Source organism: Zea mays, chromosome 2, assembly GCF_902167145.1.
Source record: "Zea mays cultivar B73 chromosome 2, Zm-B73-REFERENCE-NAM-5.0, whole genome shotgun sequence".
Lineage (NCBI taxonomy): Eukaryota > Viridiplantae > Streptophyta > Magnoliopsida > Poales > Poaceae > Zea > Zea mays.
In genome coordinates, this window is record NC_050097.1 from 13,079,852 (window position 1) to 13,089,843 (window position 9,992).

At 43.7% G+C, this 9,992-nt stretch overlaps 1 protein-coding gene across 1 annotated transcript; it reads right to left on the reverse strand.

Moving 5' to 3' along the window:
* Window positions 1-3,642: 3,642 nt before the first annotated feature.
* On the reverse strand, window positions 3,643-9,111 carry LOC103645991 (altered inheritance rate of mitochondria protein 25). The gene is made up of 10 exons (XM_020548767.3): window positions 8,765-9,111; window positions 8,578-8,584; window positions 7,791-7,856; window positions 7,668-7,724; window positions 7,498-7,559; window positions 7,271-7,391; window positions 4,554-6,801; window positions 4,306-4,411; window positions 4,126-4,215; window positions 3,643-3,993 (listed from the first exon to the last, which is right to left on the reverse strand). The coding sequence occupies exons 1-7, from the start codon at window positions 9,109-9,111 to the stop codon at window positions 6,550-6,552; spliced, it is 912 nt and encodes a 303-aa protein (XP_020404356.1). The 3' UTR covers window positions 3,643-3,993; window positions 4,126-4,215; window positions 4,306-4,411; window positions 4,554-6,549.
* Between the last annotated feature and the right edge of the window lie 881 nt (window positions 9,112-9,992).

Consider the following 9,992-nt stretch of genomic DNA (forward strand, 5'->3'; position numbering starts at 1 on the left):
GGGTGAGGGAAGCGAGCGGCCCCAAGAGAGCGCCTGTCCCGTCCTCGGTCCCGCGCGGCCAACCCTCTCTAAGAAGGCCCTGGTCCTCCCTTTTATAGTCGCAAGGAGAGGATCCAGGTGTACAATGAGGGGTGTAGCAGAGTGCTACGTGTCTAGCGGAGAGAGAGCTAGCGCCCTAGGTACATGCCAATGTGGCAGCCGGAGAGGTCTTGGCACCTTGCTGGCGTGATGTCGTGGCTGTCGGAGGTGCGACAGAGCCGGGCGGAGGGACAGCTGTTGGAGCGGTCGAGTCCTTGCTGACGTCGCCCTGCTTCCGTAAGAGAGCGGGGGGCCGCCGTCGTCACAGAGCTTGTGGAGCGCCATCATTGCCCATCCGGCGGAGCTGGTCGGATGGGACGCCGGTCTTGTCCTCTGTGTCCCGAGTCGATTCGGGGTAGGATGATGATGGCGCTTCCTGTTGACGTGGCGGGTCTGTGCCCTAGGCGGGGTGACGTGGGGGCTCCTCCGAAGCCGAGGTTGAGTCTGTCCTCTGTTGCCGAGGCCGAGTCCGAGCCCCTGGGTCGGGCGAGGCGGAAGTCATTCGGCAGAGGCCGGGGCGGAGTCCGAGCCCAGGGGTCGGGCGAGGCGGAGTTCGTCGTCTTCCGGGGCCGAGCCCGAGTCCGAGCCCTGGGTCGGGCGGAGCGGAGTTCGCCGTCTTCCGGGTCTTAGCCCGAGTCCGAGCCCTGGGGTCGGGCGGAGCGGAGTTCGCCGTCTTCCGGGTCTTAGCCCGAGTTCGAGCCCTGGGGTCGGGCGGAGCGGAGTTCGCCGTCTTCAGGGTCTTAGCCCGAGTCCGAGCCCTGGGGTCGGGCGGAGCGGAGTTCGCCGTCTTCCGGGTCTTAGCCCGAGTCCGAGCCCTGGGGTCGGGCGGAGCGGAGTTCGCCGTCTTCCGGGTCTTAGCCCGAGTTCGAGCCCTGGGGTCGGGCGGAGCGGAGTTCGCCGTCTTCAGGGTCTTAGCCCGAGTCCGAGCCCTGGGGTCGGGCGGAGCGGAGTTCGCCGTCTTCCGGGTCTTAGCCCGAGTCCGAGCCCTAGGGTCGGGCGGAGCGGAGTTCACCGTCTTCCGGGTCTTAGCCCGAGTCCGAGCCCTGGGGTCGGGCGGAGCGGAGTTCACCGTCTTCCGGGTCTTAGCCCGAGTCCGAGCCCTGGGGTCGGGCGGAGCGGAGTTCACCGTGGCGCTTTTGGCAAGGCCTGGCTGCCTGTCAGACTCACTCTGTCGAGTGGCACCGCAGTCGGAGTGGCGCAGGCGGCGCTGTCCTTCTGTCAGACTGGTCAGTGGAGCGGTGGAGTGACGGCGGTCACTTCGGCTCTGCCGGGGGGGCGCGTGTCAGGATAAGGGTGTCAGGCCACCTTTGCGTTAAATGCTCCTACAACTTGGTCAGTCGGTGTGGCGATTTAGTCAGGGTTGCTTCTGAGCGAAGCCAAGGCCTCGGGCGAGCCGGTGATGTGTCCGCCGTAAAATGGGGGGCCTCGGGCGAGACGGAAGTCTCTCGAGGTCGGCTGCCCTTGGCCGAGGCTAGGCTCGGGTGAAGCGTGATCGAGTCACTCGTGTGGACTGATCCCTGACCTAATCGTACCCATCAGGCCTTTGCAGCTTTATGCTGATGGGGGTTACCAGCTGAGAATTAGGCGTCTTGAGGGTACCCCTAATTATGGTCCCCGACAATTAGAAAAAACATCTCCAATAGAGTTTATAAATAACTCTTCAAATTTAGATGTTCTCTTGCCCTCCACCTCTGTTCTCTATTTTTATATAGCCTGTTACGTAGGTTTACCGAGACCGTTGGATTAGCCTACACTTTTTCTGTAAAACCTATCTTAGAGAGTAGCTAAATCAGTAAATTTGGCTAGTCTTTTTAGCTAGATTAGGCTAATCCAACAGATTTGATAAACCTACGGACTGAATAGAGAGCGAAGCAGGCTATTCAAAAATGGAGAACGAAGGTTGAGGGATATAGAGCCACTAAATTTAAAGAGTCGTTTACAGAGTCTATTGGATACACTTTTCTTCTAATATTAACTAAATTTACCCTTACAAAACCATATATCTAGTCTCTTGGAGTTGCTCCAAGGGAAGCAATTTGTCAACTCCAAAAAAAACTAACGGGGCGTTTGAATCCCTTCGTTTTAGAGGAATTAGAATTCAATCAAGAAACTTATTTAGTTTGGAATTTGACATTCCACCACTTTTCAAAGTTCAGATATAAGCCTGTATCAAATTCATGGGGTGGAGGATGGAAATGATTTTATACATTAGTAGAATTTGTTTCTACTCTGTAACTTACGTGACACTCTTCGCCTCTCCCCTATAGTAAAAATATAGCACATAAATATCTCCGGCATCTTGCTAATAATAGTATACAAATATATTTAGTATAAAATGAATTAACTTAATTGATATATGACTAAATTATTATTATTAGAATGTAATTCAATTCCAATGATTCAAACATGACGTAAATGGCTTTAAGCTTGTCGCTAAACGCATAATTATAGTCCCTCAATGCATAATAGCTTGGAGAAATGTCACGTTATTACTGCCAACTGTAGAATTGGTTTTCAAGCTATACTGACTTCGGTCAGATTTTGCCATATCTATCAACCACGCTTTACGCTTAGAGACATCAGCGAGGTTCTGATTCCTATGAACGATGGAAGTGGAACGGACCTAATTCTTTCTCGATATATATTTTAATTAAATACAAGAAAAAACATCCATGTTGGGCCTATAGAGATGGCGATTGTAATTTGTCTTCGTCATTGATCCTCGTCTCCCTCGTTGTTTTGCGTGTATGTTCGATGACCCTATAGAAGGAACCATAACTTAAATAGCTGCACACAATGATCTGGCACACGCCATCTACAGTCTGACGCACATCATCGGACCAGTGATCGATCTCTCTTGAACTGTCTACTAGAACATAAGGCGCCCTTACGGGCGCCCTATCTGGATGATGTAGAATTCGTAAAAATGCAGGCAACTAAAGCCATGGAGTTATCTAGTCAGGGAGAATGCACATCCTGACAGCTTAGTTCTTAGAACAAACATGGGGAGCAAAAACAAAGACAATAAGATATGTTCTGGTCTGCCACTTCAAAAGTGAATTGGTGGAAGTTCAAGCTATGTGAAAAAGCATCACCAAGTCAAAAGACAAGAAGAGTAAAACGAATCACAGGGAAAGCAAAAGGAAGCATAGACAGTACCACTATACAGGGAGGTACAAATCATGAGGTGTCTGAAGGAATTAAGGGATCTGGTGCAAGTGATTCAAATATTGTAGGCTGTGACGTTGTAATGCGCCTTAAAAGGAATATGACCTATATGTTTATTTCAAGAATTTTTAAAAGTTCAATTCAATAAAGCTGGGAGCTCAACTACACTTAGGACCAAAAGTAAAGTAGTTGTTGTATCAACAACAAAACCATTTAGTGTACCTGGCCCTGATCTAAACCAACTTGCCAGAGTAGAAAAACAATTCACATCTGCACAAGAAGATCATAACTCTAGCTTGACAAAGGACCACTGAGAGAGCTAAACAATATATGCTCCCATTTTAGGACACAAGTATCAAAGAAGCCACTGAAGAGAGGACTTGTGAAATCACCAGGTTCTAAAGAACTTGTCTGTCTGTTAAGAAATGAAGATGTAGGATCTGGCAGTTCAGATGGAATATTTTCACAAACTCTCATACATGAATGTGCCACAACTATATCAATAGCAAAAATAAGTTACAAATGACTACCTATGTATTTAATCATCATCTCCATATTTTTGCTTTTGAAGTAGTGAATTAGCATAAGGTCTATTAACCGAAACTTCAAAGAACCACATATAGTGAAATCATTTAGTTCCTTACAGAGCGCGAGCAGCACAAGCACGTTCTCCTGTCCGTGTCGTGGCGATGGCCAATCGTGTCTACGTGATGCTCACCATTGGTACACCAGGACACCTACAAAGAACTAAATAAAGGAGAGAATATGTTAGTATAAAATTTGTGTCTATACAAATTGTAGAGTATGTTAATAGCAATACAACGCTAATGTATTGTAACTGTAGAATATGTTAAAAGCACACAGAGTAGGAAAACTTACATGATTTGGTTGAACGTGCTTTCCACTCAGGAGATCAAGCAAGACATTGCTAAAACTGTAAATCACATTCTCAGGACTTACTTACTATGCCTGTAGAACAGATCAAAGTTTAAAACAAATGAAGAGGCGCATTTCCAAAATGTTGCATAGGATACTATTGCTAGTGCGTAACACATTTACCCGTCTTAAGATTTTCAGGAGGCATGGATGCCAAATTAGGATTTTAGCTCTTTCCATCTCGGTTGTTCTTCAGCAGACCAGGACACTGTAATCTTGGGTTACCGTTCTACAAAATTGGCCCATGGTCAAAACCAAAAAGGATTAACGCATATTGTATTCCCACCACAAACAAAATTACTGCATAGGATATGTAATGCCAAGGGGTTTTGCACAATATAAAGAAACACAAGTAAAATAAAAAATAGTACCTCTCTGATTGTACAAATGAAAGCAGAGCAGCCAATTGTAGAAACACATAGCACGATGCCATGATCTTATCATTCAACATATTATTAGGGTGTCTCTGTATAGGTTGCTTAACTTTAAAAAAAATGCAATGGAGTTAATCTGGTGTAGAACACTGAACATGTTGCACCCTACAGTGATGGAGATAAAATATGTTCTCATTAGCTTCGGTAGAAAACAAATGTTTAATGTTCAAAACGTGGTAAAAGATCATGGCTTCATGGGGCAACTACTCAAGTAGCTAAAATCAGCGTGCCAGTCCTAAGTACTAATTGATTAAAGGCTAGTCACTTGTTAGAAAAGCATAGTAATCACAATCAGAGAGTGGTAGTGTGCATCTTTAGTACAAAACCAAACTTACTGGAACTATGTTGTTCGAGAGCTGGAAATTCTAACTTCTAGTAAATGTTCCTCCATTAATTCTCTCGTTAACTAAAGTTTCTCCTGTGGTCCAATAGTTAAGTCATAACAAAGCAAAATGTAGCAAGAATCTAAAATCCTCCATAAACTAAATCATAGCAGATCAAACACACACGAAATTTATCAGGAGGTGCCACCACCATGCCTTTCAATAGCAAAGATAGCTGAAATGAAATAATCTAGAATCAATTCAATTCTATCTGAAACAATTTCATTTATGAATACAACATTCTAAGACAATTCATGGAGTCAAATGTTGTAGTGCAATTGACTTCAACGTTGGAGCCTAAGGAAGACATGGTGGTAGCGGTTTGGAGTAAAAGGAGTGAAACAGTAAGTGGTAGGAGCTAATTGGAGAGTGAGGGATGTAAATGAATCCAAACATCCCCTCTATTTATAGATTAGATTCCAATTTTTTTATATTTATATTTTTTTGGTCTTCAAAATAAGGTGGATCAATCAAAACGTGACACATGACTAAAAATGATCGGTATAATGTAGCAATCGGTACCAACCAATTTAGATCTAATATGGTTGGTACAGGACCAACCAATCAATAGACCCATTGATCGATTAAACTGAATTACCTACGTCACTACTTATTACCTCCTCGCGTTGAAACCAGCCTTACTCCTTTATTTGCTATTGAAACCATCGAGAAGAAAATGGAAGGAAGAGGGCGATAGAAGCGGATAATTGGCCCCTGCCACAAGTGTGCAGGCCGACGCACCTTCGGCCTTCAAGGCCCCGCCCACTTGTTGCGCACTGGGTTGAATACAATGATACAAAGCTCGGTGGCTTCCACTGTTCTGAATTGTCTGACCCAGAATCGTTTGGAACTATCAATTCAGTACTCACAGCTGACAGCTACATCAGGCCTCGTTTTGTTCCCGTCGGAACGAGTACCAGAAATGGCCCTTTTAGGTCTAACTGTCTAGCCAGGCTAACCGAATGGATCTAATTCCTAAACAATATACATTCACATCCAAGTAGCCTAGCAGACGAGTTGCACTGTAAACATCAGGCTCCAGTGTACTAGAACTTAAATGCGGTATCGTTTGGATGTCCATGTATCTTTTAATCCATGTGTCATGAAATAGTTTAGCCTGTATCTAACACCAAACTATTTCAACACATCTGGAGTGAGAGGAATATATGACCATAGCCATCCAAACAAGCCACGCATGTGTGCATCTCCATAGCAGAAACAAAGGGGAAAGGAAGGCTTCGGAAATCTCCTGACAGCAGTAATGAGTCAAAAGCACGCAGAACGGCAGAAACAGTTTCTGCCTCTGGCGATGATGCCGATCACCTGACAACAGTAATGAGTGTAACTGCTAGCCTCTTCAGGAACGAGAATAAAGAAATTCCTTGTATACGGCAGATGGTGGTTCGTGTGCCTACTCCGTGGCAATCAGAAACGGAAGTCCTCTGAAAGGAGTAAAGACACTTCGATCAATTTCAAGCACCGGAGGTCAACCAGTAAAACAGAATCCACTTAAGTCCTGACCAGTCAAATTTGGAACAAAGGACAATTACTTACCAGCCACCTCTTCTAGAGAAGTAATCACTGTCCAAGGAAATGGCGAGAGCAAGAGCCACTACCCTTTCAGGCAAAGTCAGCTGGCGAACAACATGCAATTCTTTGGTCTGGAGCTTTTGTGAGACATTAACTAACTGGGAAAAGTGGGCACCCACATACCCAGATATAATAAACGGTAAGTGAGCAAACTTGTCGCTTTGTACATCATCACCAAACCGGATAGCATACTGGCCAGCATCCGTGAAGAGCTACAGTAGTTGTAAGAACAATATGGTGTTTATCATTCTAAACTCATTAGTTTTTACAATCCTATTCCTTCTATAGTCTAGGAGCAAATGCAGTACAGTTGATGGAAAAGAAGAAGAAAAGTCCAAAAAGACGCAGGTTGTAACACAATTAAATCAGATGAACCGTACTGCAACATGGATCTGTTGTGACTTGTGAGATAGAACCATCATAGCTGTGTCATCAGGCAATGGCAAAGCCCAGTACTGTATAAAAGGCTACACAGAAAAAAAATCTAAAGAAAGCAAAACCATCACAACAATTTAGATAGACAGTTCTTAATGATCTAAGTGTAAATCATTAATATGTCAATGGAAACATTGTTTGCTGTCAAACATGCAATTGGTTCATAAGGTCATGGATGGACATGGATGTCCATCGGGTATAACAAAAGGGTATGCTTTGATCATTATATGATGAAAAGGATATTACCTCAAAGCCGATGCCCCTCCAATTACGATCAATCTGAGCCAACAGTTTGTCATCTTCATCCACTAGGCTAAAGGTCCAGTTCCAGAATCCTGGATTCTCAACAACTGCAAATTGCCTATTCCTGAAATATTATGAGATTATTTCAGGCAGTATAGTAAGACAGGAACTACTCAGCGAACTGGGAGAATTGAACTTAATCAACAAAATATATCAGAATACCATATTACCCTAAGTACAGGTCATAGATTCTCTGCCAAAGGTGCCAACGCCTGTGGACTACGCCTATCTCCTGACAAAACCCAAACAACAAAGCTTTATCAGCACTTTCCCATAAGAATCATATGCAGATGATAGTCCTACCCTAGTTAGAGCAATCTAATGAAGAATATCTACATACCTTACCATCCACTTCTGCATAAATTGAGCTGTTGATCCACCAAAATGGCCTACGAACCTAAACCCAGTAGTATAATTCAATATTTTTTCCTTAAAATGGCATAGTGTCTTGCAGAAATATTACCTTAAATATCTCGTTACCCATAGCATCCGTTATTTCTGCAACAAATGGCCGTCTTGTTCTGAGTAGCTGAAACATGAACAAAAGGGGATTGGATTTGCTCATTTGCACTACTAATCTCCAAGAAGTAAAAATCAATTATAAGGATGCACTCTTTTCTTCCAAAAATCAAAAATATAAAGCCAATTCATATTTAATTAACTCTTGGCAACACGGTATCTATATGTACTGTTGAGGTGTATAAGTGGATTGACTACTTTCTCTCATTAACTTAAGTTTTTGGGTTGAACTGGTTAGTGCGTCCACTCTAACATGATATCAAAGCCAGAGGTCTTGAAATCGAATCCTGGTAGAGGCTTTATTTGTGCCTCCACCCATTTATTTCCATGTTTGCGCATTTCTCTCTGGCTGCATTTGCGCCTTTCTCTCTGGTTGCACGTGAGTGGGTGTGTTGAGGTGTATAAATGGATTGGCTACCTTCTCCCATCAACTTAAGCTTTTGAGTTGAACTGGTTAGTGTGTCCACTCTAACATAAACCAGTTATGAACTATAGTTCCATCAACCGCTACAGGGGAATATATTTAATTAAGTGTCTTGTTGTGTGGTCTTACAGAAAATGTCGCTGCCAACTCTAGCTGCATCAACCGTTACAACAACAAATTCTTTGCCACACCACCCAAGATAAGATAAGAGCAAAACAATACAACGGAACCCTGAAGAAGAAACTCTAGTTATCAGTCCGACCTACTCAACAATGGTTCGTGATAGGAAGTGAAAGCCTGCCAATACATGTTCTCTAGCACAGGGGAACAAAGATATTTTTTCAGTCTCTCAGTAGCATATGATGCATGAGGCACTGATGATGATTCATATGGAGATAAAACAGTAGATAGTGAGAAGGTACAATCAACAATACTGTCTGCACATAAGTATATAAGAATAACTAAATCCAAAAATCCCAAGTATTTAAGATTACCCGGCGAGACCCCTGTATTCGTACTGATAGCTCCTTGAAGGTGCCTCCCTGGTCGCTCCTGCAGCCTCCACAGAATTCGCGAACGCGCATAGCGAAGGCTCCGCACCGCTGCCGGCGTTCCCGGGTGACGCGCCGATGCCCCACCTCCTCGCGTCCTCCTTCTGCTTCTTCAGCACGTCTACCCACAGCTTCCGCAGCCACTCCCGGGGCACCGCTGGTGACCCATCCCAGCCGCCGCTGGCGAACCCATGGGATCCTGCCTTGACGAGACTAGGGTTGGACCTCCCCGCCGCGGAGGCCCTCCCGACCTCGATGGAGTGAGAGAGCAGCCTGGGTAGCCACCGCATCGCCGCAGCGCAGAGAGGCCGGGAGCCGTGAAAGTGATGAAGCTAAGTTATGACTTAACTAATGATGGATGAGAGGATCAGACGGTCTTATTCTATGCTCGAATTGCTTGTGGAGTGTCTTAACCAACTGAGAGGCTTCCTTATATTCTGATGTTGTTCTATATATGTATGAACTGTGATGTCATTTGGATTTCGATAATATGTAACATAATCTCCTATGGCTATCATTTTGTGGCTTGTTACGTGGACTTTCCTTCAAGAAAATCATGAATCGCTTCAACCAGCGTTCCAAATTATAGTGACTTTAGTTTTATTCTAAGTCAAACTTCTTTAAACTTAATCTAACATTTTAAAAATATAAACATGTATACATCCTAATAGTCCAATTAAATTAATATACTATCAGGTCATTTTTTTGAGAATTCAGTAAAACTCATTTGATGTTGTAGATGTATTATTAATATTTTCTTTTTAAAAAATCATGAAAGTTAGAAAAAAGCCTAACTTAGGAGTTTGGTGAAGTAAAAAAAATCCCTAAAATTTGGAATAGAGGTAGGACTACCGTGGAGCGACTTTGCCTTTGCCTGATTGCGAAGTCAAGGGTAGAGTAACTGGATCATCGTCAACGACTGCTATGTAAGCAGTGTTTCTGTGCAAGCGTGGAAGTAAACCATCTGACTCATATTACTATCCAACTATAGATACAATTATGATTTGTTAGGAGTTTTTTTATAAAGACTAGCTGAATGTCTGTGCGTTGCAACGAGAATATATAATACCAGTATACTACGATAACTTATATACAAAATGTGTGTTATACCGTTATGAGAAAATATTTCATAATCAATTTGTGATTCTGGTCATACATAAATTTTGTTATT

What these genes read in the sequence shown, in the direction of transcription:
- LOC103645991 (XM_020548767.3), bottom strand. Translation starts at nt 9,111, where the DNA reads ATGCGGTGGCTACCCAGGCTGCTCTCTCACTCCATCGAGGTCGGGAGG. An exon ending in ATGCAGAAGTGGATGGTAAG is followed by an intron (nt 7,560 to 7,667) that starts GTATGTAGATAT and finishes GGGTTTTGTCAG; the next exon opens with GAGATAGGCGTAGTCCACAG. An exon ending in ATCTATGACCTGTACTTAGG is followed by an intron (nt 7,392 to 7,497) that starts GTAATATGGTAT and finishes ATAATATTTCAG; the next exon opens with GAATAGGCAATTTGCAGTTG.